The sequence below is a fragment of the Schistocerca cancellata genome, chromosome 9 (assembly GCF_023864275.1).
Source record: "Schistocerca cancellata isolate TAMUIC-IGC-003103 chromosome 9, iqSchCanc2.1, whole genome shotgun sequence".
Classification (NCBI taxonomy): domain Eukaryota; kingdom Metazoa; phylum Arthropoda; class Insecta; order Orthoptera; family Acrididae; genus Schistocerca; species Schistocerca cancellata.
The window spans coordinates 145,831,182-145,858,059 of NC_064634.1; the positions used below are offsets into that span (position 1 = coordinate 145,831,182).

A 26,878-nucleotide genomic window follows, 5' to 3' on the forward strand; every position below is an offset into this window, starting at 1 on the left:
CCGTATCATCCTCCGAGGAGGATGCGGATAGGAGGGGCATGGGGCCAGCACACCGCTCTCCCGGTCGTTATGATGGTAATCTTGACCGAAGCCGCTACTATTTGGTCGAGTAGCTCCTCAATTGGCATCACGAGGCTGAGTGCACCCCGAAAAATGGCAACAGCGCTTGGTGGCCTGGATGGTCACCCATCCAAGTGCCGACCAAGCCCGCGAGCGCTTAACTTTGGTGATCTCACGGGAACCGGTGTAGCCACTGCAGCAAAGCCGTTGCCTCTTTGAACAAAGAAGACTCAAATTATCGACCTTGATCTGTCGTCGCATCTGCTGGGCATCCAAACCTTGAAATCGATGTAGCCACAAAGACTCATGCCGACGTCTCTGTCGGAATGTCTGTGATAGGCATGGGTTAGACGCAGTAAGCAAGCCTATCAGTAGCCGTGAGACTGTGTTTGAATGCTTGCGTCGAGGGAAGTGGCCCTGCAGGGTCTATATGTACGTGAGAGAAATGGAAAGAAATGGCATACTGACTCTCGAAAGGGGCCGAGAGGCTTGTAGTCGTGGTTCCTACTTTGGACGACTGACAAAGCAAGCAGGTTTTAAGCCACAAATGACAATCACATCGTGGTAACCACTTGTGGGAACTGTAATCCACAACTGAATACAGAAGATGTAAGTATTATACCCTTTATTACTTTAATCAAACGTGAAAGTCAAGGAATAAAATACTCGGGAGAAAATGAGAGAGGTCTCACAAAACAAAGAGTAACACACGAACAAAGATGCTGTTAGATCGTTCGTCACATAAGCGCAAAGATACTCCGATCTTTCAGTTACTTCTTCGACTGGTTGCGTCGGCACAATTCCATGTTCAGTAATAAGTGAATCTTTATTTTTAATATTGGTCTTTGTAGTATCTAACGTCCTAAGCAAACAGTAATCTTTCATGCATTTGTTCTTCTGTCAGTACATTTCGAACACCACGAGTGTGAAAAACGTTCAAAAGTACGGTTTACTAATAGTCACATTATAACACCGCCCTGCCTCCCGTGATTTGCGAAATTACAAGTTAACAATGACCGTGAATTATGAATTTTCACCCGTGTCGTGATAAGGCATCCGAATCCGAAGTAAATAATGATTATTCCGCGGGAAACAGGAGACGTTATAACTTGACCGTTATTGGATGAGTAATTTCATTCAATAACGATCGGTAAATGAAATAATGGAAATAATTTGGAAATAAATTTTGCCAGTGGAAATTTTGCCGAAAGAAATGATTAAGTTGTAAAAGCAATTAAAACATCGGTCGCCAGCGCAACTGATGAGCGACAGTACTGTTAAGTACGTGAATAATTGTGTCAAAAATAAAGTTTACATGTTTGTAGCGCAGCAGGTGGAACGGGAACTTTTACGTAAGTGCTGTGTCAGGCTCAGTAGTCATATAAAATAATGTCATAACAATCTAACTACACTTAAGCATTAATGGTTAACTTTCGATAAGTATTTTGATAATTATTTTGTTCATAATTTGTCAGCTAAGTGCAATGCTGACAACACAGATAATTATCTATCGAGATTTTGAAGAATGGACTGTCATTCTGTCTTTAAAATTACGTACTTTGCACAGTTCAATCTACTGATAGTGAAATATATTGCCAATAATTGATTAACTATGTTTTGAATGATAATAATTCATTAATTGGGCGATTGTCAGGTGGAATAAGCTCTACAGTTTCATGAAATAACGTTGAACTAACTTCAGCTGAATATACATTGAAATAAATCTTAATAATCAAATTTATTACTTCAGTCTATTATTAAGTTACTACGGTTGGCGTAAGCTTATTAAGTGCAACACTTAACTACGATAACCAATCGTTCAAAACAGTCTGAAATTTACTCTTCACCGTCTATGCAAATAATTTGATAATCAACATATTTTCTCTTGATAATGGCGTGACACACTCGGTTCAATAATGTAAGGATCGGAAAGAACCTACCTGGTGTTATTGTCGGATAGAATGTAACTGCAACACTTCGCGTATAAAGTGCTTAATTGTTCAACTCCAGAGAAAAGCACAGTCACTGGCAAGCCTTCTACAATTTTATCCTACGAAAATTACGTAGATCTTACTTCCCTCGTTGTCGGTGGATCGACGGGAGTCCACGGAGGCGACACAATGTGGCAGCGGGCTTTTTCTGTTGCGACTTGGATCCACAGTGCGCTTCACATTTAAGCCCTCGTTTCTTCAGCACTACGCCCATTAATCCATAATAACTTGCCCGGCCATGCTTCCAGATATGCCGACCATTACTTTCCCGTCGTACTTAGATCCACACACTAGCCGTTAGATGTAACACAGCTAGGAGTAGCAGCACTCGACTGTACGTCTTACTCCGAGCACGGCGTCACTGCTACTACTACCCGCTGGCGCGCTCTCGCGCCCAGCGGCACGACAAAACAATCTCTCTGACTTCAACGTTAACTAAATATGCCCTGACTTGCCAGTGTTAAATATCACATAATTTAAACATAGTATTTACAATACATATTTACACTAGACAATACATCGTATACAAACAGTTTCATGTGTTAAATAAGCGAAAAAATTCATAGCAAGGACTGCATTGTAGCGCCACAACATACAATAAGCACATTCAGGCTGTGACCGAATATAAGAGTAAATATTAATCCGGTCTTGAATCCTTTCCGTCATCTTTGGAATTAGCGACAGTGTTGAGTGCGCATTACTCCTAGCTGCGAGACAGAGATTTCAGAAATATAGTACAGAATGTCTAGAGCTGATTCGAACGGTGTTCCCAGGCGACGATGGATACGACGAGAAGTGTTAATAAATTACAAAGCTAATAGGAAAAGACATTATACCGAGTACAGCTGCTGTTGTAACAGCGAAGAGACTTTTCACGCGACAGCACAGAGAATGCGGTTATGCCTAGGGGAGTATTTGTTGCGGGCTGCTTCACGCTCCGTGGCTGCCGGCATTGCCGCTCGCATCGTTACACCGAATGGTCACCTCCTGACCTAGCGACGAAACAAAAGGGCTGACCACGGACGGATTACGTTGTGCATTTCGAACTTACCCACGGCGTTCGCTCGACTGTCTGCTCTGCTTTGTGTCCGGTATCTGATTTCATTGTTTCACTCAACTTAGTGGGCCACGCCGTAGCGTTAAGCATTATTCTGTCGTCTATATCTACATCTACATACATACTCCACAATCCACCATACGGTGCATGGCCGAGGGTACCTCGTACCACAACTAGCATTTTCTCTCCCTGTTCCACTCCCAAACAGAACGAGGTAAAAATGACTGCCTATTTGCCTCTGTACGAGCCCTAATCTCTCTTATCTTATCTTTGTGGTCTTTCCGCGAAATATAAGTTGGCGGCAGTAAAACTGTACTGTAGTCAGCCTCAAATGCTGGTTCTCTAAATTTCCTCAGTAGCGATTCACGAAAAGAATCCCTCATTTCCTCCAGAGACTCCCACCCGAGTTCCTGAAGCATTTCCATAACACTCGCGTGATGATCAAGCCTACCAGTAACAAATCTAGCAGCCCGCCTCTGAATTGCTTTTGTGTCCTCCCTCAATCCGACCTGATAGGGATCCCAAACGCTCGAGCAGTACTCAAGAATAGGTCGTATTAGTGTTTTATAAGCGGTCTCCTTTACAGATGAACCACATCTTCCCAAAATTCTATCAATGAACCGAAGACGACTATCCGCCTTCCCCACAACTGCCATTACATGCTTGTCCCACTTCATATCGCTCTGAAATGTTACTCCCAAATATTTAATCGACGTGACTGTGTCAAGCGCTACACTACTAATGGAGTATTCAAACATTACAGGATTCTTTTTCCTATTCATCTGCATTAATTTACATTTATCTATATTTAGAGTTAGCTGTCATTCTTTACACCAATCACAAATCCTGTCCAAGTCATCTTGTATCCTCCTACAGTCACTCAACGATGACACCTTCCCGTACACCACAGCATCATCAGTAAACAGCCGCACATTGCTATCGACCCTATCCAAAAGATCATTTATGTAGATAGAAAACAACAGCGGACCTACCACACTTCCCTGGAGCACTCCAGATGATACCCTCACCTCCGATGGACACTCACCATCGTCGTGTCCGGTTCGGATTTTCTGTTTGTATAGAAATAATGTGTTTTGCAATTCATGTATTTAAAAAAAATCTTAAATAAGAAATCAAAATGATACATACTTCAATCTTTGGTATAAATGTTTTAATATTTTTCATGAAACAGCGGAATATAATTGGACAAGCGACAGGAAGAAAAAATTAATGCTTGTCTCTCTAATGCAGTTTTGCGGTAAACTGCTAGAGAAGTCTTAAAATTACTGAGGAATTTTCACTTAACAGACTGTGGTGTTGCCAGTTGTAATACTGCTAACTGTGGAAAGTGACGTTTGCTTATGTGGCATGTTTAGCTTACGAAATTCGCCGACGTAATATGATATCGATACGCAAGTTTCCGTTTCCCAGAAAGAAATCAGTAAAATACGTTGTAGTTACAAGGTGAGAAATTTTTTAGATACCGGAATCCTAAATTGTTCCTTTTGCGTTTCTTAATGTTGTGATTATTTTCATTAAAATAAAGTAGCAGTGATGGAAGTAGTTGCTTCTTACTAGGAACAATTCTAGAATAGAACTGGCAATGTGAATACGACAATTTAAGTATCCCGTGTAAATATTTTTGTTGCGTGTAATTATTCCCTGGCTGTACAATCCGCTGCTAATTGTGCAGGGATGAGACCCCCCAAGAGGGATCATTGCCGACAAAATTTTATTAAGTAAATTTTCAATGCACAATGTTCGGCGTAGCCGGCTTAGGCATACTGTGGTGGAAGGTGCTGGCCGGAAGACCATGGTCGGCACATTCCTGCCACGTGCTCCTCGGTTAGACTCAAGTCCCACGGGTTGGTTTCGCTGACGGGGGTACGCTACTAGCAAGGCGCGTTGGCGGAATCAACCCTCCAATCAGAGACTAATCGTGTGATCACGTGGGGACGCGGCCGGGAGCGGCGAGGGCGGCTTGGAAACAGCTCCGCGCTCTCTTAGCTTCTGACCTCGGCCCCGAGTAGTCGCTCCTCTAGCCTCTGCCTCACTGATGAGCAGACGGCAACCCCTCTTGGGGCTGCTCAGCCCTATGTAGGCACCCCTGTACCATCATTACCAGAATAAATTGGGTCCATTCCACTCAATTAATTGTCATTTTACAACGCCCTCCGCTCCTGACTTCTATCCTGACGAACAAATGGTGTCAGAAGTGGGATGCGACCCACCTTATGGTTGTAAAATTAACTCATCAGTTATGAGTGCTACAAAGGGGCCGAGTCTGAGCAAGTAAAGGAAACTAGACCGAACGTGGCGAGGCTGCAGCGCGCCATGCGCGTGCTAGCCGCTCGCCTGCGTTGCAGAATGTGCGTGGCCGCGCACTAGCGCGCCACAAGCGTGACGCAGTTCGCCGCCGGACGCGAGCCGAGGAGGGTCTGCGATGCAGTCCCGCTCGCCGACGCCACCGCCGCCGCCGCTGTCCGTAGCTGCCACGGGTCACCGCCTGCGCCAGGGTCCGGGGTGCGGCCCTCGCGCCGCCCCGCCGTCGCAGCTGTCCGTGCTGTGGCCCGCCGCCTGCTGCGCCCGCGCGTGATCAACGCGCCTGCCGCCGCTCGTCGACACCGCCGCTGTCCGTCGTCTGCACGCCACCAACTAATGTAAGTCGCTAGCGACGCTACGGTGGTGTAGATGCCCACACTATTGTAACATGCCAATCACCAGGCAGCAATCGGAGGCAGGAGCAGCCGGAGCGGATGAAGATCCCCTCTTGGCGCTGCAGTCCCAGTTAAATCAATTAATTCTAACTAACGCGGAGCTTAAGCAACAGTTAGATGATCTTAAAATGGATTCCCCGCAATCTAATGTTGCTAAGCCAGTGCTAGTGGAAGAACAGCCGAAGCAGGTAATTCCACCACTCACTAGTGCAGAATCACCTGTGGCAGTAGCCACCTCTACTTTGGTGCAGAGCTTCCCAGCAGTAGCGTTTATTCCGGCGTTCGCTGGAAAGCCGCACGAGGATATTCAAACGCTTGTGCAGAATATCCAGGACATCGGAAAGCTTTGCGGTTGGCCAGATGAATTTCTCTTAAACGTGATGAAAATGAAACTCACCGGCGAAGCGCGGAACTACGTGCAGTCGGTCGAGAGCTTGAAAAATGCCCCTACCTTCCAGTCCCTTGCAACAGGGTTGATTGAAAGGTATACAGACAAACGTGGTACTAGTTACTATCGCGACTTGCTTTCCACCCTTAAGCAAAAAACGGGTGAAGATTTAGAAGCATTCGCGGACAGGATTAGAAGCGTCGCATGCCGCACGTACGCACTAAGTGCCAGTTCTGCTCGTAACGAAGTTCTGTTGGAGGAATCAGAATGTCGTGCGATAGACGTGTTTATTCGTGGCATAAACCCTCAAATAGGGGGTGAAATCAAGGTAGCTTCCCCCCGCACCTTACACGAAGCCGTGCGATTAGCACTCTTGAGAGAGGAGGCGAGCCGATTTGTGACCGTCTCCGCGCGGCAAAGCGAGCCCCGACGTATTTTTTCGAACGATAGTAAGTGTGGGCGCTGTAACAGACAAGGACATGTGGCAGAGCAATGTCGCGTGCCATATTGTCATCAGTGCAGGAACATGGGTCACCAAAGCGTGCATTGTCCAAATAGTAGGCCACAACCGCCTGCAAATTCCAGGCGAAATGCAAACCAACCACAGAATTCGGGAAACGGCCGCGGGGCAGGAAGTGCCACCCCTCCCGGCCCCCGTTAAAAATAGTGACCCCCCTAGCTTATAAGGGAATCACGCAGGTGGCAAGCGTGGTTGTCGATGGTGTTAGAGGCCGCAAACCAATACGCGTGCTAATTGACACAGGCGCACAGATCAGCTTGGCATTTTTATCGAAGAAGGATAAAAGATCATTGCAACCGCCGCGGTACCATATCAGTGGTATTGGTCCCGGCATAGTGAAACCTGATGGCAGCTGTTGCGTTGAGTTCATGTTGGACTCCACAGAATATGCTTTTACGATGGAGGTTGTACGGAACAGGCGCACGGATTACGACATCATCCTGGGAAGTGACTTTCTGCGTCATTTCCAGGGGGTTATTGACTATAGGTTAAATACCGTCCAATTCGGCGACAACGTGCACCGTTTTGGACGTGACTGCACGTTGCGGGCGAGCGGAGCTGGGAAAAAAGGATCCGTTTCCCAAGTTTCGGAGTCTCCCGTAACGATGCTAAAAGCCGATAATCCCGTGGAGATACCAGAAGGCACAGGAAAGATCCTTTGGGTGCCTGTCGGGATACGTGAATCCGAAGAGGTTCATTTCTTGGTAGATCCACTCTGCCAGAATGAAACTCTTGACCAGATGCAGGTCCACGTAAAACGTAGCCTGTGCAAAGCGCAGCAAGTACAGAAAGAAAATTGCGTACCCGTGTGATTAGACAATTTTAGTCATAAGCAAGCTTTAATACCGCGTGGTACAGTATTAGCCAGCTTACAGGTTATCACAGAAGATGAGTTGTCAAAGAGAACCCCTTCTCTGAAAAAGAAAAAGACTGCTGCCGCCTCTCAACACCTTTTGACAATCACGTCACATCTGACAGATAAGTTTAAAGCTAAGCTTAGTCACCTCCCATTGCATGAACAAAAGCTAATAAATGAAGTATTGAATGAGTATTCATGGTTGTTTGAAGACAGGAAATATTTACCAGCAACAGATCTAATCCAACATGAGATTCCAACCGGAAATGCTAGGCCAATAGCTCAAAAAGGGTACCGAATTCCCTACCATCTTCAGTCAGTGGTAGAGGAAACTATACAACAGCAACTAGAAGCAGGAATAATACAACCCTCTTCTAGTGCGTGGTCTAGCCCAATTGTAGTCGTTCCAAAGAAATCTATAGACGGAGAAAAATCCTATCGCCTCTGTGTAGACATGCGAGCAGTAAACAAAGTTACTACTCCAGATCATTATCCATTACCCCGGATCGATGAAACACTCGATCGTCTGGGCAATTGCCGGTACTTCACAACATTAGACATGCGCAGTGGGTATCATCAAATTCCAATTGCTCCTCAAGATCGAGCTAAGACAGCTTTTGTAGTTCCTGGTGGCTTATATGAATTCTTAAGGATGCCTTTCGGGCTTCGCAACGCGCCAGCAACCTTTCAGCGATTTGCAGATCTGCTGTTACGTGGGTTGAAACCTACTATGTGCCTTGTGTATCTTGATGATATAATTATATTTTCAAAATCCATTGCTGAACATGCTGAACATCTACGCAGTGTGCTGTTGCGCTTGCAAAATGCTAATTTAAGCTTAAAATTAGAAAAATGTTCTTTTGCTCAATCACAAGTGCAGTATTTAGGTCATGTCATCAGTTCCAGCGGAGTCAAGCCAGATCCACGATTAACTGAAGCAGTAGACACTTTTTCTATTCCAACAAATTTAAAGGAATTACAATCCTTCCTTGGTCTTGCAAATTATTACCGCCGTTTTGTTAAAGATTATGCTACTATTACCAAACCACTTACTAAATTGTTGAAAAAGGATACTCCTTTTGTTTGGACGGATGAATGTTCGACCGCCTTTCAAACAGTGAAAACTATTTTAACTAGTTCACCTCTACTTGTTTACCCAGACTTCGCTGAACCTTTTATTTTATCTTGTGACGCATCTGATTTTGCTGTAGGATGTGTCCTAAGCCAAGTGCAAGATGGTGAGGAAAAACCCGTTGGGTATGCCTCTCGTCAACTGAATAAAGCAGAAACTAATTACAGTACTACAGAAAAGGAATTGCTTGCCCTTCTTTTTGGAATTAATTATTTTAGATGTTACCTTTATGGTCGCAAGTTTACAGTTCTTACCGATCACTCTGCTCTGCAGTGGTTATTGAATCTTAAAGACCCTAGCAGCAAACTTATGCGCTGGGCCATGAAACTGTCAGAATATGATTTTGAAGTTCGGCACAAGCCTGGTCGGTTGCATCAAAATGCTGATGCGTTAAGTAGAAAAGTGCGTGTCATTCAATCAGATGAGGTATCAATTGAAGAGTTAAAAGAAGCACAGCAGGTGGACGTTCAGTGTCAAAGATACGCCACCTTGCCAGAATTTGAAGTAATAGACGACCTTTTGTATCGACGAACTCCCCATGGAAATCGTTTGGTAATACCGGAATGCTTGCAGCAACGTATAATACGGCAATGCCATGATACAATCCAAGCATGTCACAGCGGAAAACGCGCTACGAACGCTCGAATTGCGACACGTTATTGGTGGCAATACCGACAACGTGACGTGGACAGGTATGTAAGATCTTGCCTGCCGTGTGCACAACGAGCACAAAATAGGCATCCGCGAGTGCCGCTGCAAACACTTCCTCAGGCATCTTCACCCTTCGAAATTCTTGCTTTAGATTTCCAAGGTCCTTTTCCACAGTCGCAACAAGGTAACAAATACATTTTGTCTGTTATTGATCACTTTTCACGTTATCTAATTTTGATTCCCCTCCCCGACATGACAGCTGAAACTGTGGCGAGAGAGTTTGTAAATCGTGTGATACTACCTTTTGGAAGTCCTGATGCCATTTTAACGGATCAAGGAACCAATTTCATGTCTGCTTTATTTGTACAAGTTTGTAAATTGTTAAGAATCAAAAAATGGCGTACAACTCCCTTCCATCCTAAAGCCAACGGTCGCGTTGAACGCGTACACCGTACAATTTGTAAAATGTTATCCTATTATGTTGCAAAAACGCATGCTGATTGGGACAGATATGTACCGTATATTTCTTCTGCATACAACACCCGAATACATGAATCCACGGGGTATACCCCTTACGAAGCTGTGTTTGGACGGCCGATGAATTCGCCGTTCGAGATAGACAAACTACCTCAAGGTGTAGAAATAAAGGAAGTAAAAGGTTTAGCCCGCCGACTAAAAGCGATCTGGTATAAGGTAAAGAGGAATAATATCAAAGCTACCAACAAACAGTTGCACAGGCAGAACAAAAATGCCGTTTTACCGACTTATCAAACAGGTGATTTAGTGTTACTACGAAACCCGGCAATCAAAAAGGGACGAACTAAAAAGTTCTCTCCCCGCTTTGAAGGCCCGTATCGGATTGTACGGTTGACCTCACCAGTCAATGCAGAACTGCAATTAACCGATCGTACGGTGATAGTGCACTTTGACCGCCTGCAACCTTACCACGGTAGGGCTGTGTCACCACAACAGGTCGCAGCCCCCGATCCGCCTGTGTCACTTCCACCTCAAGTGGAACAAAGACGAAAGAAAAAACGGAGGAGATTACCTCCACAGGGTTGTAGATACCCTTTGCGGAATCGACACCCTTATGGGTTGAGGTCGCGTGATTAATCACGCCTAATTAGAGTTTATGTTATGTTTTATTGCAGCTTAGTTTAAGTCATTTTCTCCAGGGACTTGGAAGCAAGACGTGCCTGGCCACCACGGAGTTCCCAGCCATTCTCATTTGTCAATTTCCAGTCATGTCATGTAATTTTGCTCATTTTCATATGTATGATTATGTTTTATGTTTTGCAAGCAATGCCACGCATTAGACGTCACGCAACAGACTTGCTTCAAATGCAACCATTACGCTTGGTGTTGGCAGAACCGCGGCTGCTAACTCCGAATAATATTCTTCAATGTGCTCTATTGCCATCTATTTGGCAAACCAGTACATGTGGAGTATTTTTACTCCGAGCTTTTCTTAATACTTGTTACGTTGACGTCTAGTGTATTGTACTATATGTCGTAATTCTGTATTTGCTGCAGCTAATCGTAAGTAATCGGAACAGATTAAGTCAGGACTTGAAATGCATACGCCTCGTACGCTTTGTTTACGGGACCAGCTGTTGGCGGGGCAACACATCAGCTGTTGCCTCCCCTCCTCTCTTCAGCGCTGTCCCTTCTCCTCGCCAAGTGGCCAGCGGCCATTATTTTTTCTCAGCCAGTAACAGCGCTCCGCGCGATGACGTATCTTATCACCACGTGCGCTGCCGCCTCCAGCGTCTCCACACGCGGCGCGTCCGAGTAGTTACAAAAACAAACCGCAGATTACTGCCCTATCTTCCGTGTATGACGGACTACAATGCATTTACCATCATTTTATATAACTAACAGCCTTTTAAAAAAAAAAAAAACTCTTATTCTAGATAATTAGCAATTTCTAATTCTTCGTTATTTCTTGTACACGCTGACCGCGTGATATTTGTCGCTGCAGTAGCGGCCGGTCTCTCGCGGCTACACGTCGTCTCACGTAACCACTGACGTGCCGGTGCCTACTCCGCACCTACGCGTGCGCAGCGCGCTCGCTAACAGCTCCAAGCTGGTTTCTTTCATGCAGCCGGAAGACACGGCAAACAAAATTCATTCAAACATCCCAATAAATCTTAACATAAATATTAAGTAGATGTGATTCATTGTTTAAATTCTTTTCCTTGTTTTGTTTCACATTAACTGGATAAATCACACGAAGTTCTTAACGATTTACATTATTCTGCATACCTTAGTCTGCCAATCCTATAAGTGAAATTTCACTACTGCTTTGATTCATTGTATAAGGTACAAACTACAGCCCTAACCCTCTTACACATCGAACTATGAGGACATTTAACGTTATCTGCCCTGGACAAGGCCAGATATGGGCAAACCAATGCAATGCCACGGGTTTTTCACGCTACTGACGAGGCACAAACGGCCAATCGTCCGGGCAGCCGTATATCGGTGGGCGATTGTTTCTTGGTTGCTACGCAGTTATTTTTGCCCTCCCCATTTATTTTACTCTACCGCCGTTGTCATTGTTCTATCCTGTTTTCCTTCTTCTGTCGATGAGGAGGCCCCTACAACATGTTAGGTACCCTCTTCCGACAGTACCGGCCTTTTAATCTTACCACCTATTTACACCGAGATATTGCTCTCCCTTGTTGCAGTCTTGCCCCATAATATCGGCCGATGATCAATTGTGAGATACGTACTTTGCCTCTAATTAGCCGGTGATGTAAGCCTAACTGTGCCTAGTTGTCCTTCCAGTTCAATTTGTTGTCGTCAGTTTTAAAACTAACACACACACAGCCTAGCAGCCAGCCCCAGATGGTCAGTGTTACATGTTAACGTTGAGCGTTCCGACTACTTACAGCATTATTATTATACATCATTGTGTTTTTATTTTCCTGTCAATTTATGTCATTGTGTTTAATTATGTCATTATGCTAGCACTAGTGATTTATAGTTCATGACTTTCATTTTATGTAGTGTTATGTACTGCGCGCACAAAAAATGACGCTATTTATGCATGTATGCTATTCTAGCTTCAGAGCTAATTTTATTGCTTGAACAGTCGACATTTTCCTAGTACAGCAGGTCGCTAATAACGCCGCTGATACTTTTATTACATGTATCGCAGGAAACCCATGTGCCTACACTAATTCTTATTAAGTCAGACGGACGCCCTTAGGCCCGCTGAACCACGGTATCGCAGATAGCTCCAATGCACTGCCTACCCCTCAATTATTAGACAGGTTGCCTTAGCACTGTCCGCAGGTTGCTCCATTGCCCTGCAAATTATATAATCATCAATCCAAGTCTGCAGATTGCACTAATGCACTGCTGAACTTAATAGTCGAGTCACTCGCAGGTAGCTCATACGCACCGCGAACTTGTACTTACACGTCACCGAATCCTAGGCTCCTCGGTTGACCACAAAACAATTTATACATTAATTACCGTGAGATAATTTGCGCTCACACTACGCCTTTAGCACTCAACCCCAAATGAACTGAGCCCCAGACGCTCTTTTATTACATTTTATACAACGCCACTTTCTTCTAGATGGCAATTCCATTGCAAAATCATCGGATTCTGCCAAAGATTCAGATACCGTTCCCCAGACGGCAGCCTTTTCCGTTGCTGAACGGATTAGTTGCTTTTCACCATCTGACAGTGCAAACTGCACTTTCAAGAACAATGTTGTTATATACACACACTGTCGGATTCTACTGACGTAGTCCCTTATGCACTTCGTCAACCGACTAAAAAAACAACATCCCCTGACGGATTTCGTATCCGATTCGGAAGTTATGTTCGGGAAATATTCTCTTTATTTTATTTCTTGTCAATTATTATTACTTCAATGTCATGTTTTATTGTTATCAATTTATAGTCATGATTAATGTTAGTACACTTTATGGTTATACGTTATTTTTGTGTCACATTCGGTATTCCCTTTTAACTTTCATTGTTTCTCGACTGGAAGTATCTCTGATAGCACCTATTGGCCTTCAATTCGTATCCGCCATCAGCTACCATTAGTCACACATTTACACAACACTTACAACACACTCACACTGTTCATATCCACACTACCTTGGTGTAACTTGTTGATGTTACCAAACCTCTATTGTCATATACTAAGTACATGAACAAGGCTTTTATCGTTTATGCCCTCCGCTCTTCGGAAGGGGAAAGGGAAGTACGTACGTATGTACGTTATGTTCAGTAGCAGTTTCTTTTAATCAACGACGTAATCAATTTACCTGTTGAACACTTAAGTTGTTCTGTTAAAATGGAATCAAACGTCTTTGTGACATCAGCTATTCGTTTATTATTGCTTTGCAATAGACTGTTACTTTTAAGTTGCACTTACAATGTCTTAGTCTCGGACGCAGAGCCACTAGCGCTCTCCGACGCTGTTATCTGAGCTCAGCTCAGCACTCTGCCGGCTCAGCGCTGATAAAGCTGCGCTGCGCCGCCTCCACTGCTTCACGCCCAGACTCTGTATTCACGAGCAACAGATTCGCTCTCGTTAACATTCATTTCCGACTTCAGTACAGTTAATTTCTCTATTGACCACTTCTGTAAGTAAAGATCCTATGATTACTGAGTTAACTCGAGTTGTCCTACCCTCATTCGGGTTTTCTACAGCTGAAAAACCACTCAATATTATTTCTGAAATTTATGAAGTACTTCACCTGTCTCGCCGTATCGAGCCTTAGCGGGGTGGGTGCCCCTGCGTAGTGGCCAATGCGTGGGAGGTGCCTAGGCTGTGCAGGTTTACACCGCGATCACAGGATTCCTTCTCATTTTATTCATTTAAAAAAAAAACTTTCTTCGTACAAAATCTCAAATTAATTAACGACACTTGGCCTTCGTCCCATAGCAGAGTGGACTCATCTTCGCTCGGGATTACGTAATCTGACTATCACATTGGACATTGTGAAGACCACGCAGATTCTTTTATTTAATATACACACAGCACAGTTACACGTGCACATGTTACACTCGGCCATTCAACTCGGACTGCAAGGAAAGCTCAGTCCACATCTGTTACCGTCAGAGCCCTTCTTGCACATGCTACACAATGTGTCGTCGCAAATTTGGCTCCTAAACAAATGCTTTATGCCGTGCGGGAAAGCAACCTCCCCTTTTACTATGCTGCGTTGGAGGTACGACTTACCCGTAATTCGGACGGTATTCGGATGCGAATGCGGTTGCCAATCACGTGCGCAAATTGCGAATACGAGTGCTATCAGATATACACTTTTCCAGTCTCTTGGGCTACCCTTCACCACCATGTTGTTTGGCAGACTCAGGAATTTTTAATAGTTAGTCGGGATCGACAAACTCACGCCACACTCTCCCGCGCTGAACTATCTAGTTGCTTCCACACAACACATTACTTATGCTCCACGCTAATTTTACACACTAACACTACTGAGTGCGAGATGTCACTGTTTTTAGCTGAAACTACTACACCTCCATGTCCTCGTGTTCTAGTCTCACTTCGTCAACCAATAATTCAGCCTGTTGGCAACAGTTTTCTGTTCGCTGTTCCACAGACTGTCACCGCCACCCTGGTGTGCCACCGTTCAATGTCAGAGACTGAATCATACCGGGTAACACTGAACAATAGAGGCCTAGTGTATAATAGTTCAAGATGTGACGTATACGCTGCTTCTATGAGGATATCAGCTCAATTGCACTCCACCTTTCATGTCACCATTCCCACATTTACCTTATACCTTCTTGAACTCTCTTTTAAACTCCATCACCATGAGAAGCTAAAGAATTTACCGAATACCAATGATTCAGATCTACTCCAATCGATCAATCATCTCCTTACCCAGGAACACAACCAAGTTGCTCTTGACCGAGTGGTCTCACACATTGCTGATTGGCACCAAACCAAGCGATTAACCACCGTTGTATTACCCAGCGCTGGTTCGGCAATAATCATTGTAATGATTCTGATTATAGTATCCTGGATACTCTGTAAAAGAGGGTTTTGCAAATGTTTCACTTCCTTCCGAGAAGTAGTACCACCCCCACAACCTGAAGGTGAATATCACACCTGAAACTATCTGCCAACATTGGTGCATGTGATCAGGCATGACCCCCCCTTAGAAGTAAGTTGTAGTCTAGGTGTCAGGTCAATGAACTAATTTTGTAATGGATTTGTATTTCAATGTAAAGTCTATGGAATCAATATTTAACTGTCGAGTTTTAACCCTCATGTAAGTCATTTTGTTTTCTCTTTAAATTTTTGTCATTTTGTAATGTTCTCATTCACCCACTTGGGCAATTACCATTGTAATCCTAGATTTAAGAACTCAAAGTAATATTACGGGGAAAAACCCCCTTGGAACTGTTAGGCCTGGGAGCATTCTCTCACCCCCACGAGGGTGGAGTGTTTCAGTGTGCTGTACTACGGTGCCCCTCATCATCGCCTGGGTACCCACCACCACTGATACCGCCGACACACACTCACAGCATGGCGCCGCCTCCCTGCCGTCGCACCACAAGTTTGTTAGTCAAGAGCCTTCCTTCAGGCCCTTCAGGCCACTTTGTAACGTTTGCACTTATTGATCATATATTTTTTTTAAATGGAATAATCAACTAGAATAGTCTCATTCATTTTCATTCAGGGAGCCTTCTTCGGAAGGGGAAAGGATGTGCAGGGATGAGACCCCCCAAGAGGGATCATTGCCGACAAAATTTTATTAAGTAAATTTTCAATGCACAATGTTCGGCGTAGCCGGCTTAGGCATACTGTGGTGGAAGGTGCTGGCCGGAAGACCATGGTCGGCACATTCCTGCCACGTGCTCCTCGGTTAGACTCAAGTCCCACGGGTTGGTTTCGCTGACGGGGGTACGCTACTAGCAAGGCGCGTTGGCGGAATCAACCCTCCAATCAGAGACTAATCGTGTGATCACGTGGGGACGCGGCCGGGAGCGGCGAGGGCGGCTTGGAAACAGCTCCGCGCTCTCTTAGCTTCTGACCTCGGCCCCGAGTAGTCGCTCCTCTAGCCTCTGCCTCACTGATGAGCAGACGGCAACCCCTCTTGGGGCTGCTCAGCCCTATGTAGGCACCCCTGTACCATCATTACCAGAATAAATTGGGTCCATTCCACTCAATTAATTGTCATTTTACAACGCCCTCCGCTCCTGACTTCTATCCTGACGAACATAATGTTTGTTATTCACAGTTTCGCAGCTCATCGCACGTTTGCTTTGAACCTGCGTACCGAGCGAGGTGGCGCAGTGGCTATCACACTCGACTCGCATTCGGGAGGAAGATGGTTCAATCCCGCGCCGGGCCATCCTAATTTAGGTTTTCCGTGATTTCCCTAAATCGTTCCGGGCTAATGCCGGGATGGTTCCTTTGAAAGGGCACGGCCGATTTCCTTCCCCGTCCTTCCCTAATCCGATGAGACCGATGACCTCAGTGTTTGGTCTCCTCCCCCAAAAACAACCGAACCGAACCTGCATAGTTGCTAAAATTAGTTTTTTTAAGATGTCATTAATATGAGACAAAAGACAGCTGACAGGTATGCGGAAGTTCAATCGCGCACTTTCGAAGGAACAACATCAAACAAGTTACGAGCGCCGTTATAGACCTGTTTATCACATCGAAGTACGACTCTTCCTTTAAAGCAGACTTTAGAAAATCATGAAGATATTGCCAACATTTATACTCTATAGAGTGACAAATCGAAATGAACAAGCAAACAAACAAACACACACACACACACACAAATTTGGACAATGGAAATACTGTGCCGAAAAAAAGTGAAAATAATTTCAGTCTTCTGTTTCCAGTCAAGCCTTTTAGGAGTTTTCCTACGCTGTATCCCAAGTGTTCTTCATGGGAAAATCCTTGTATCATTTCCAATTCACCAGTTTCTGTCTGAAGATATACCTCTGTAAAGGGGATATACCTCTGTAAGGGGCCGAGGTATCACACAGCACGCTTTGTCCATTATGGAAAGGAATGAAACGTGTAAAAAATAACTACATATTCTCACAAATATTCCAAACCCCTCTGACCCGACACGCGGAAATTTGGCTGAGAAGAACCAGGATCTATGGTGGGCGAACTCTCAAACAGCTCGCCAGATCACTTGGTCACTGAATGATAGATTAAAAACTAATGCATACGGTTACGGTATATTTAGTCAGTGGGTGGTCGCTATAGGCGTGTGCAATGTTCGAAAAGTTTAATTAATAAAGGATTAAAACTCTGTGGCATGAATCAACCCATTTCATACTGTAAAATGGCAGTTCACTTACATGCAAGTTGTTCCTAGTGCCACTAGCAATTTATCATCAACGGTGTCGTCCAGGCCGGCAGTGGGTGCCGAGCGGTTCTAGGCACTACTACAGTCTGGAACCGCGCGACCGCTACGGTCGCAGGTTCGAATCCTGCCTCGGGCATGGCTGTGTGTGATGTCCTTAGGTTAGTTAGGTTTAAGTAGTTCTAAGTTCTAGGGGACTGATGACCACAGCTGTTAAGTCCCATAGTGCCCAGAGCCATTTGAACCATTTTTGGTGTCGTTCACTGGCAACCGACAGAGGATGTCAAATGAGTGACAATAATTTTAGTATTTTTCACTGTTTTATTCTACTAATACTTTCGTGATCTGGCTAGAATAAACATATGGCAGAATTGCGGAAGAATATGTAAGGTGACCATAAAGTCTTCCCATGATCACAAAAATCTATTTCTCAGGAATTACTCTATGCCGTTTGTTGCAAATGGTAGTCTAAGTCATGAAGTTTTTAAGGCTACACTTTTACACAAGCACGTTGCACTTCTGTTACAGGAATTTCAGCCATTGGTATTGTTTTAACAAGACTGTGCACAGCCACTCTGGGGTTTAGCGATGGCCAGTTCTTGGATGAAACTTTTCCCGACGGATGGATCGGTAGAGACGGGCCACCACGTTCACCACATCTCTTTATGTTGTTTTTGAGTTAAGGGTAAAGTGTCCAGTTGACCAGTTCCCAAAGTGCAAACTCTTGCTGTAAAAATACGAGATGCTGTAGAACTTTGATGGAAGAGACGTTGGCAAGGATATGGAGAGAAAGTGAGTATCGCCTGTACATATTGCCGGCAATAAACTGAACACGTGTCGAAGCGTAGCCATTAAAATTTTCATGAGTTAAGCTACCATTTGCAGCATATCGCACAACTGTATCTAGGGTAGATCCTTACAAATAAATTTTTGTAAGCAGCGAAAGACCTTATGCTCACTTTTTTTCCTCCATTAGGGCTGGAATTCTCATTTTTCTGACTATTGTCAGTGACGCACAGTATACAATGTGACATGTAATATTATTTATGATGTTCTTTCAATTTTTATATTTGTGTTTTACTTATGATTGAAATATGGAACATTTTCCGTACTTAGCCGTTTCATATTTTTTTCAAAATCATTTCAGGATTTTCTCTGCATCCAGCCTTCGCAAAGTACACACGCTTTATATCGGAACTGCGTGTGAATTACGGGTATATTCCACACACTCAGACCACCGAGGCAGAACGTGCAGCCGCACTCGTCGCCCAATACATCTGTAGTCCAGTCTACACCACGAATGGGCGTAAATAAAAAGCTAGTGTCTTGTAATTATTTGCGATATGAATGGGCGTAAATTAAAAGCTAGTGTCTTGTAATTATTTGCGATTGTTGAATTTTTGTTCAGTTAGAATAAATATGTACAGCATAACATTTAATACAGTCCTCTAATGATAATTACTACCTACGCGGTGACAACCCTATAATTTATGCACTGTGAATAGAATTAACAAGCTGCTGCGAGTCGATTCATGACCACCATCGGCTCTGACCTGCTTGTTGACCGTAAATTCATACTGGTCTCCTTTGCACTTAGTACGTCGACTGTCTGGCTCTAGTTATCGCTGAGATAAGACCTCACATTTTAACGCTGCTATGTTTGAGATATAAGTATGCAGGCAGTGAAACACGTATGTATGCAGGGTATACAGTACAGCGATGGCGAGCCATGAGAGAATCTCTGACCAGAGAGTTATTTATCTATCGTTGCTAGTCTGCGCTTGACCGCGCGAGAGTTCAATTCAGTTTCGAAAGAGAGCGAGGCAGTCAGTGCTAGTAGCGCGCGAGAGAGAGTCGCAGTTGTGTGTGAGGAGTCGGCGGGCGTCGACATGGCTCTATGGTCAGGATTCAGGACGAGGTATATTGTTAAATAAGGTAATGAAGCAGCATTGCGCTCATCTGATAATGTAATCGATCTTCAGTGTAATTAATTTGTTCAAGAATCTCCCCAATAATAATTTTGTTTTCAAACCAAGCATTTTAACAAAACAAACATTTTATTGAAAGAAAATTTCCCATGCATTTCCTTAAAGAAAAAATTTACTTAAGTTCAAAGAATTTTTGCGATGCATTTCCTCCAAGCTATGGTAAAAAAAAAAAAGAGCAGATGCAATTTTACTGAAGTAAGAACAGGGCCTAAGATCGACATTTCGGTCTATTTGTGTTTTCATTGTCACTGAGATTTCATTTTTTATTGAATTCATATCATTTAAAAATAATTACGGGGAGGTTACACTTGGCGCTATGTCCATTGACATTTAAAATATTTTCTTTTATATTTTTTCTTGGGTGGTTACAACAGACAAGTATGCAGATATAAGTATGCAGACTTCTCACATCTCCGTTAAAATATTGCTGGGTGTTCTACTGTGTCATCATATAAAATACTAAAATGACCTACGGTTCGGTAGTATTTTCAGCGGCCTTCCTCGAGGCACAGGCTCGATGTCGGTTACCGTATTAACTGAAATTGTTATAATGACGCTGCAGGGCCCCAAAAGGGTTTTAACGAAAATGTTGCTGTCTTTCGACTGTTGTCAGTCGCCTAGCGAGCAAGTGAAGTGACATTCTGGTTAAAATGACATACGTCATAATGTTTCTATGTTTAACATTACTTCTTAACTGCTTTAGACAACATAAACAGTTTATTAACGACTAAATTAGAGGAATGACACATATAAATATAATATATTCATTCAGGATCAGCCGAATTGGCCAGAGTCTGTGGCACCTGACTTAAGTTTCACATACACTAAACGGCGAAAGGATTCTGGATACGAGCTGTGTGTGGCATCATTTGTGGAGATACAACTATCGGATCACTTCGTCAACATTCTATTAGAATGAGTCACGAGAGAGAGATGGTTGAGTTACATCAGGACACGATGTACGAGTTGGCAACTTAGTTGTGTAAAGGAGAAATTACTTGATTACAATCATTCATTCCGCTCTTACATCTGTGGTCATAATGTGCAAACCATTGTCAAGTGGCTGGTAGTCGGAGCTTAGCATGGTACAAAATATTATGGTTTCTTTCCTTTCCAATCGCGTTTGAAACACTGGATGAATGAGCTTAAATGCCTCAGTCCGAAGGTATTAATCTTCTCTTGATCGACCATGGGGAAAGATACGCAGGTTCACTTAATGCTCGTTCTCGAGGCGTGGACTTTCACGAGATAATTGGCATCTGTCTTAAATTGACGGCCAATTTATTTTTTTTCGACGTTTTCATGGCGCTTTGCCGTGTGTCACACAAACTGTGACCATTCGTTCCGCCATTCTTTCTGTACGTTCATTGTATATTGTTAGTCCTATACAGTATGGGACCCACACACTTGTGGAATTTTCTACCATGTGACATACAACTGATTTGTTAACTGTCTCCTTTCTAGTCTGACTGTGATTTCCCTATAACCTACCAGTGAAACGAAGTCTGGTTTCCGACAGGCGTACATTTATTCTAAGACATCATTCCAATTCATATTCGTACATACTGTAAGAGACAACTGATTCCAATGAAGACTCTTTGATTTGGACATACGATACTATTTTTCTACGTTCTATGAAGTACAGAATCGTACATTTCTGAACATTTACTTGACTGAAATACGTGGAAACCAGGTCTCTGTATATGAAAGGAGGTAAACAAAGACTGTCAAACTTCCGTCCAGTTTTACTTTTGCCAGTATACTGGAAAATTTTAGGAAATCTAATACGAAAACGGCTTCTTAATCATCTGACTGCAAATAACATATTGTCAGAGTCATAATCTGGATTTCTAAGGGTTCTGATGTTAAAAAGGCTATTTTCTCGTACCGCGTGAATGAATGTGTGTGTGTGTGTGTGTCTATTGTGTATTAAACCGGGGACCTAGAAACGACGGAGAGGCTTCGCCCCGCCGTAGTCCTCAGTGGTACAGAACCCCGCAACAGGCCACAGCAGTCCGCCCACCTCACCGTCGCCCCACACCGAACCCAGGGCTATTGTGCGGTTCGGCCACCAGTGGACCCCCCAGAGAACGTCTCGTACCAGACGAGTGTAACCCCTAGTGTTTGCGTGGTATTGTAATGACAGTGTACGCTTACGTCGAGACAGTGTTTGTGCAGCAATCGCCGACGTAGTGTAACTGAGGTGGAATAAGGGGAACCAGCCCGCATTCGCCGAGGCAGATGGAAAACCGCCTTAAGAACCATCTACAGGCTGGCCGCCACACCAGACATCGACACTAATCAGCCGGGCGAATTCGTGCGGGGTACCGGCACGCCTTCCCGCTCGAGAAGCAGTAAAATACAGGCTACTGGTATATTCTGTGAATCAGAATATTCTTATCAGCAAATTACAGTATTATGGCGTTACAGGAAATACCGCACAATGGTACAGATCATGTACTTCTGGCTGAAAACAAACAGTGTAAATAGGAAAGAGTGCAGTATTAAGCTAACAGTAATTATCTAACCGGAAACTAATTATATATGGTCTCCCACACAGTGCTGTCTAACGGTTCTTACATTTTGTTGTATACGTTAATGACTTATCCACAGAAACGTTACCACATGCCAGGTAGTGCAGTTTTAAAAAGATTGGTTAATGAAATACTATTGGACATTAATTTACCCCTAAATTTTGAAAAGAATCACTATATGCAGTACAGAACAAATAATAGGCTTGCCCCAGTATATGTCTAAAATATGAAAGCAAGTAGACAGAAGACGTTACTGGTGTTATATTCTCGGGATTATAACTTAATAATAAATTGTTATGTGTTTGTAAAGGGTGACGAAATCCATGCGCCGGGATCTTCGACTGGCTCGCTTCTGCAGATCAATAAGGGCTGAAGAGGAAGAGACAGAAAAATATTGAAGACAGCAATGGTTCGCATCCAGCTTGACCCCAGAACAATGCCGAAACTGCAGCCGCACCGAGGAATCGGCATAATTTCCTTCAAGCAGAGTGACAACCAAGAAAAGCCAAGACATACAGTGATTTCTAAGGCTACAGTATTTTTCGACGCGGTCGGCAATATTTAATCTGTATTTTAGTGGAGTTGCAGATAGTGATTGCTAGGATTTCGAGAAATTTCTGTAATGAAAAAAGAGCGTGTATACCGAGATTCCAGTAGGAGGCAAGTACCCCCTCTTGATCCGTTTACCAACATCTAAGTATCCATCTCGTAAGGATATACGACGGACTTCTTCCACACCTGTTTTGATGTCCGTCACTGGTAACACAGGTAACAACACTCAGGAACCTCTTTCCCCACATCAGCGGTATTCTTTGGAAACTGCTTCCTTGTTAAGGGGACCTCGACGTGAACAGGTAGCAGTCTCGTCCCATATTTTGAGAGTGCGTTACTCTTGATCTATTACACCAAGTGTGGAGCTTAGCTTATTGCGTCAGCCTCGTATATCATAAAATTTCTCTCGGTTATTTTATTCTTCGTGAGTGTAGATGACTACAATGTTCTGACTGCAACAATTGCTACTATACGATTAATACAAGGTCTCACTGGCAGCAGAGTCAGTGTGACAACTGGAAAACGACTCCAATGCATTTGGTGATGTGTGCCGTAGCTTTAGGTATCTCGACAGCACTACTCACCTGTGGTGATGCTACGAGTGAGTAGAGAGTGTACGAGGAGAAGTAGCAGCAATGAAGGTGGCACGGCCGATCTTTCCAAATCAGTACACAATTACATTCGCGGTGTCACTGCAACTGATCTCAATGCACAGATTTATGGACTCCGGACGACAAGAGGTGGATTTCACATCAGTTTGGTTTCTCCGGTCGGATCGTCCTTCGTTCTCACACGCAGACCATGGATTGCGAGAAATTTTCGAGTTTAGGACAAGAAAAAATCATTCTGTGGTACCTCGAGGATGAGAAATGTAATAAGAGGGATATGCCTGAGAATCAATGTTTTGAAATCGCTATTCTGTTGGAAACCACAACTTTCAAACATCTTGTAAATTAAATAATAATTAATTGAAAGTTAGTAATTATACAATTCTGAGGCTGCCTAGCCATTTCTGCCACATGTACAGGGTAAGTCAGCTGCCCCTATTTATGGGTGTTTTTCAATCCACAATGACTTCATATTCTCTCGTGCACTATGCGCAGACTATTAGTCTTCAGAAAAATGAATAGGACCTTCATGTAGGAAATTTAATGTAATTAAATTTTGTACTGTGATACGTTTTCACTAGAGGTCGTAGTTTGCGAATTATTCAAGAAAAACCAACAAAAATAACTTTTGCAAGCGTTTTTCTAGAATGTCACAAAAACGGTGGCCTCCAGGGAAAACGTAACCCAGAACAAAATTTAACTGCATTAAATAGCCTACAAAAACTTCCTGTTCATTTTGCTGTAGGACTAATAGTTTGTGTCTAGCGAGCAAGAGGCTACGAAAATCTGGCATGCGGCTTTTGAAGGTGCCGAGGGCACTCGAATCACCCTGTGTATACTTAACTAGGCAAGTCATCTGCAACGCAGGCGAACCATATCAGAAAGTTCACGCCTAGCTTAAAAATTACCTTAAAAATTACGTGTTCATGTGAGAAAGATGGCGGATGTTCATTTTGATGCTTAGAATATCTGTAGTGGTGGTTTTTTGGGTTGTGGTAAGTGGGAGGTAGCTGTCTACGAATTATTATTACTTTTTACTAGCGTTTTTATGCCAGTAGGATGGTGACTCAGTTATTAGATATGGTTTGCAAAAGTGATATAGGCTTTCCAGTGTTCAGTGCTTTAGTGTTCAGACCACCTCAGAATCCGGAACCCAGTAGCAGGAACAACAAAAATTTGATTTTCAGTATTTCGCGTAGTTATTGACAGAATTTAAAAATTTAAAATGCTTTCATAATCTGCTCATCAAGTTTAACACAATAAGAAAATTGTTACAGTTAGGAACTGTGTATTTGTGTTGAGGCAGCGTAATTGACCTCGCGCAAATACTCTGACTTCACTCATTCAGCAGTATGAGAGTACTTTCTGACTTGCATCAAATTTAGACATCATTTCAAAACATTACGAAACACTTTCTCGTTGACACCCACCTCCATCCTCCCTCACCCACACAATGATGAACGGAAAAAAGTTTATCGCTTGCTACTGTTTCGCTGTTGATGCAGCAAAACTTCGGCATCAGACATGACGTTTTAACTTATTAGTGTATTCGCAACGAAGTTTGACGACGGTATCCATGCATACCGCTGAACATACCTGCGAAATCACACCATTGTACAACATATAATTCAGGAGATATGAAGTCATAGATATTTAGATGTGTGAAAAACTAGCGTCTGTTTCAAATGGAGCAAGTGAAACTTCGTCAGGGACAACGTTTTTATGTTCTACTTCCTTACTACCAACTGCATTGGCAACATTATTTGCAACCAGTACCTAAATATCTCAGTGAATTTCCCTGTAAAATTATATCGTTGTACGAGAGATAGTTCAGGAGATATGACGCCATGAACACTGAGATGCGCTAAAAATTACTTGTACTTAAAACTGAGTGCAAATTACCCAGGATATATTCATCTAGTATTTCATAACGAGAGCACTTAGCGACTTCCAACAAATTTCCAACTTAATCTCGAATCTTTTCGAAACTTTTTCTGGCTTACATACTGAATGTCAAATTTTTAACGCATTAACTCATTTGTAAAGTAAGCAGACGTTTGAAGCCTTTATAGACGGGACTTCGATTGTTTAAGAAATCGGAGGCTGGCGTGTCTTATTGTAAAGTTTATGTTTGTTTTTCACAGGCACGCTGAATGACAGTCGCTGAAGGTTAACTGACGTATTTCTGAATTTATTTGAATTGGGCAGAGTGTAAAATTGCTTTTAAATGTCACCACTAGTCATCTCGGGTAAGGAATAGAACGTTCCTCTCTTCATCTCACATTCGTAAAACTTGTCTGGTTTTACCAATAATTGAGGAAATAGATTCGTATTTCCCTGACAGAACAGCTTCGAACCTAACCAAACCTTGCTGCTCGCGCCAAAAACTAACATCGGAAATAAGGCCATATTGTGACCAAACCGTCTGCCGATGCTATCGGTCGACGTGGTCGGGTGACTGTTGTCTGTATCACTGCGAATGCACCCTTATGGTGACGGTGGGGATGGAGGAGCGCTGGTGGCGCCAGCTGCGCTACTTACCGATGGTGGTGATGAGCGTGAGCGAGTAGAGGAAGGACGAGGAGAAGGACCAGCGGTGGTGGTGTCCGCCGTAGCCGTAGCCGTAGGCGCCGCCCCCGGCCGCTCCGCCCCCGCCGCCCCCCGGCCGCAGCACGCCGCCTCCGCGCAGGTTCCGCACCAGAGTATCCTGTGGGCGCGACCGACACTCAGTTACCAGCAGCAACACCACAGCTGCGCAGCGAACAGAGTCACATCGCTTCCCTGCTGGCGATGCCGAATAAGGAGCCCACGAACAGGCAAGGTCGTCAGTCGTCTCTTCACCCCCACAGGACAGAAGCAGAGTGCCCATCCTGACCCCGTGTGGAATAAATGTTGTGCGCGAGTGCGAGACAGTGTTGTAAATGTTAGCGTAGCTTGTGTCCAAGGCGAAACATGGGAACCAGCCCGGTACGCTCCAAGTGGGATGTGGGAAACTGTCTCAGAGCCACATCCACACTGACCGCCACACCGACTCCTCGTCGCTAAACCGCCGCACGGTGGGCCAACTAGGGATGTCGGTTATCGCTGAAACATATCATTCTTTCCAACACCAGTTTAACCTTAATGGTACAGCCGCTCAAAATCCCCGTTTACGGAATAACCGATTTTAGTTTTCTTTAATCCTGTTATTTCTTGCGATATATGTAGAACTCGAACAAAGAGTAAAAAGTTATGCCCCCTTAGTTTCAAGATACGAAGAACCAAAATATTAACTTAAACAAGCAAATAAAAGAAACAGTCCTTCCTCCGCTTGCTCCTTTTATCGAAAAGTGATGAGTGGTTGAATACTGCTAAATTCATAGTGTTCTCCTATTGATTTTAATTATTTGAAACTCTGACCGCAAGTCATGGTTTAATCGAGGATTGTACCACTATTTTGACATTACAAATAGCCACTCCTAAACGGTGAAAAGTGAGGTTGAAATAAATTTTTC

The 26,878-nt window shown here is 43.7% G+C and overlaps 1 protein-coding gene across 1 annotated transcript in view; it reads right to left on the bottom strand.

The window, feature by feature from the left end:
• The window catches only part of LOC126101241 (potassium channel subfamily K member 3-like), a gene marked incomplete at its 3' end in the record, with an annotated part of 334,125 nt that extends 307,643 nt beyond the window's left edge, over positions 1 to 26,482 (bottom strand). Inside the window, exons 1-2 of the mRNA XM_049911929.1 lie at positions 26,476 to 26,482; positions 25,926 to 26,165 (exon numbers count right to left, since the gene is read on the bottom strand). Of these exons, the coding sequence (XP_049767886.1) occupies positions 25,926 to 26,165; positions 26,476 to 26,482 (247 nt within the window). The remainder of the gene's footprint in view (positions 1 to 25,925; positions 26,166 to 26,475) is intronic.
• Between the last annotated feature and the right edge of the window lie 396 nt (positions 26,483 to 26,878).